The sequence below is a fragment of the Puntigrus tetrazona genome, unplaced genomic scaffold (assembly GCF_018831695.1).
Source record: "Puntigrus tetrazona isolate hp1 unplaced genomic scaffold, ASM1883169v1 S000000150, whole genome shotgun sequence".
Taxonomy (NCBI): domain Eukaryota; kingdom Metazoa; phylum Chordata; class Actinopteri; order Cypriniformes; family Cyprinidae; genus Puntigrus; species Puntigrus tetrazona.
Window position 1 is genome coordinate 517,501 of NW_025047826.1, and position 2,500 is coordinate 520,000.

The following is a 2,500-nucleotide window of genomic DNA, read 5'->3' on the forward strand; positions in this document are numbered from 1 at the left end:
TGGTGAATGAAAGTGCTGCTGAAGTGGAGAAACAAACTCGTAACATTAAAAATATATGCATTTTCGCCATGTTTTTAGGTTAAAAATGTTGTATATATTTGTGTGAATAATATATCAACAAATCCTACAGTAAAAACCTTCAGAATATAGAGAGAAATAAAACTCTAAGAGTTGGTGAATGAAAGTGCTGCTGAAGTGGAGAAACAAACTCGTAACATTAAAAATATATGCATTTTCGCCATGTTTTTAGGTTAAAAATGTTGTATATATTTGTGTGAATAATATATCAACAAATCCTACAGTAAAAACCTTCAGAATATAGAGAGAAATAAAACTCTAAGAGTTGGTGAATGAAAGTGCTGCTGAAGTGGAGAAACAAACTCGTAACATTAAAAATATATGCATTTTCGCCATGTTTTTAGGTTAAAAATGTTGTATATATTTGTGTGAATAATATATCAACAAATCCTACAGTAAAAACCTTCAGAATATAGAGAGAAATAAAACTCTAAGATTTGGTGAATGAAAGTGCTGCTGAAGTCTAAGAACAAATTCAAGAAAACAGGTTGTTGATGTATAAATATGCAACAAAATCTCACAGAAAACAGGTTTTAATCTGTATTTGATGGATATAAACAAAGTCTATCAAAAAGGCATCTTGTTGAATGTAAAAAAAAAAAAAACGGGAACAAAGATCTGGACAGATAAATAATCATAGTGAAACAGGTACATAGCATTTAAAGATATTCTGTATTTTATGATCACGTTTGACATAAATGACAGATAGTCTGAAAAAACTTCAGAATGTTGATTCATAAGATCTGTAAATCAAAAAGCGGGGAGAACAAAAAAAATTCTAAAACGATGTTCATGATAAATATGCGCGCCGCAACGTCCGACCTACAGACAAAGTAAAACAAACACTTTAATCTGTATTTGGGATGGTTTCTTTACACTAGTCTGAAAAAAGGCATCTTGTTGAGTCAAAAAAAAAGTTAACGATTCCGAAGTGGAGCCCAGGAAGAGGATAATCATGTTCTTCGACTGCAAGCCGTAGATCACTCCTAATAGCTGCTGAGAAAACTACACCAACGCGTTTATGTTCATCACGCACACATAAATGACAGATCTGGTGAATAAACGCGTCTGTGCATTTCATATTAGACTGTAAATCATTCCCGATGGGAGAATTTTACAAAACTCCTATGTGACTACTTGAAGAGAAGCGCGCTCGTGCGTCCGGACCCACAACAAAACAAACCCAGACTTGCCTTCACGCTTTTAACTGGTGCTTTTATTCAGAGATACGGGCTCAACACTGGTGGGAGAAGAAAGAAGTTACCGATTCCCGATGAGCCCAGGAAGAGGAAGACGAGGGGATGTTCTTCGTCGTACCAGCCGTTCTCCTTCCTCCTAATAGCTGCGGAGAAAAACAGGCAGGAATTAACTCTAGGCAGACAGACAGACGGCAAGGAGAGGAGGACAGACAGACGGACCGGACGAGAGCAAACGCTTTTAAAAAATAAAAGACAAAGACCGAGGGAAGACAGGATGACAGAGAGAGAGACAGACGAGAGCGAGACAGGGCCTCTCTGCACCATTAGACACACACTAATTTCATTACGCTGCTGCAACGCTGGAGCAACTAAATCAGGTTAGAATAGATCCAGCAGAGACGCGGCACGATAACACACGCTCACCATGGCAACCAGCGCAAGTGTGTGTGTGTGTGTGTGTGTGTGATCATCAGACGTCATTACAGCAGATATGTTTTGTGTTATCTGCGTTGAGCTGCGTGCAAACAATCATTCAGCTGTCTTTAAAGTAACAGAATCACACACTCGTTTACTCAGCTCTCTAAACGGCTTCGTTCCGTAGAAACACTACAACCCCAGCGAGCCTGACTCTAAACCTACTGCATTTTTACCATTTCAAACAAACCAAACGACTTGTGCTTCGATATCACCGGAAGAACGCACTTCTCAGAGAGACGATACGATCTCTTACGGGTCTGGAGATCTTAAAGTGTGCTACAATCACAGTAAACACACATATGCTGCTTTTATTAAACTATAAACTTAATAAAGATACATTCATTAACAATAGTAACATACAGGATCATAAAATACAACATTTTTAATTTAGTAAATGTTTATTGATGACTGAAATGTATTAATTATCCTGTTGATTAATTAAACGTGCATTCATTGTAGTTTATTGTGTGCACACAGATGAAGCTGATATCTGTTCTTACATACTATTACATGTCTTATTAATATTTTGAATTAGTTTACATATTATGATTTACAATTTTGTTGAATGTTTTAATGTAATTTTCTATTTTTGAACATTAAACTAGACTCAATGACAATGATGCACGCTACCATACATTTTTAAGTAATGCTTTTTTGTTTGTTTTAAATTTCTAAAACACACACACACACACACACACACACACACACACACACACACACACACACACACACACACACACACACAC

The 2,500-nt window shown here is 36.7% G+C and overlaps 1 protein-coding gene across 1 annotated transcript in view; it reads right to left on the bottom strand.

The window, feature by feature from the left end:
• Positions 1-2,500, bottom strand: part of clpb (caseinolytic mitochondrial matrix peptidase chaperone subunit B) — a 35,734-nt gene that overhangs the window by 6,967 nt on the left and 26,267 nt on the right. Inside the window, exon 8 of the mRNA XM_043230419.1 lies at positions 1,343-1,420. Coding sequence (XP_043086354.1) covers positions 1,343-1,420 — 78 coding nt within the window. The remainder of the gene's footprint in view (positions 1-1,342; positions 1,421-2,500) is intronic.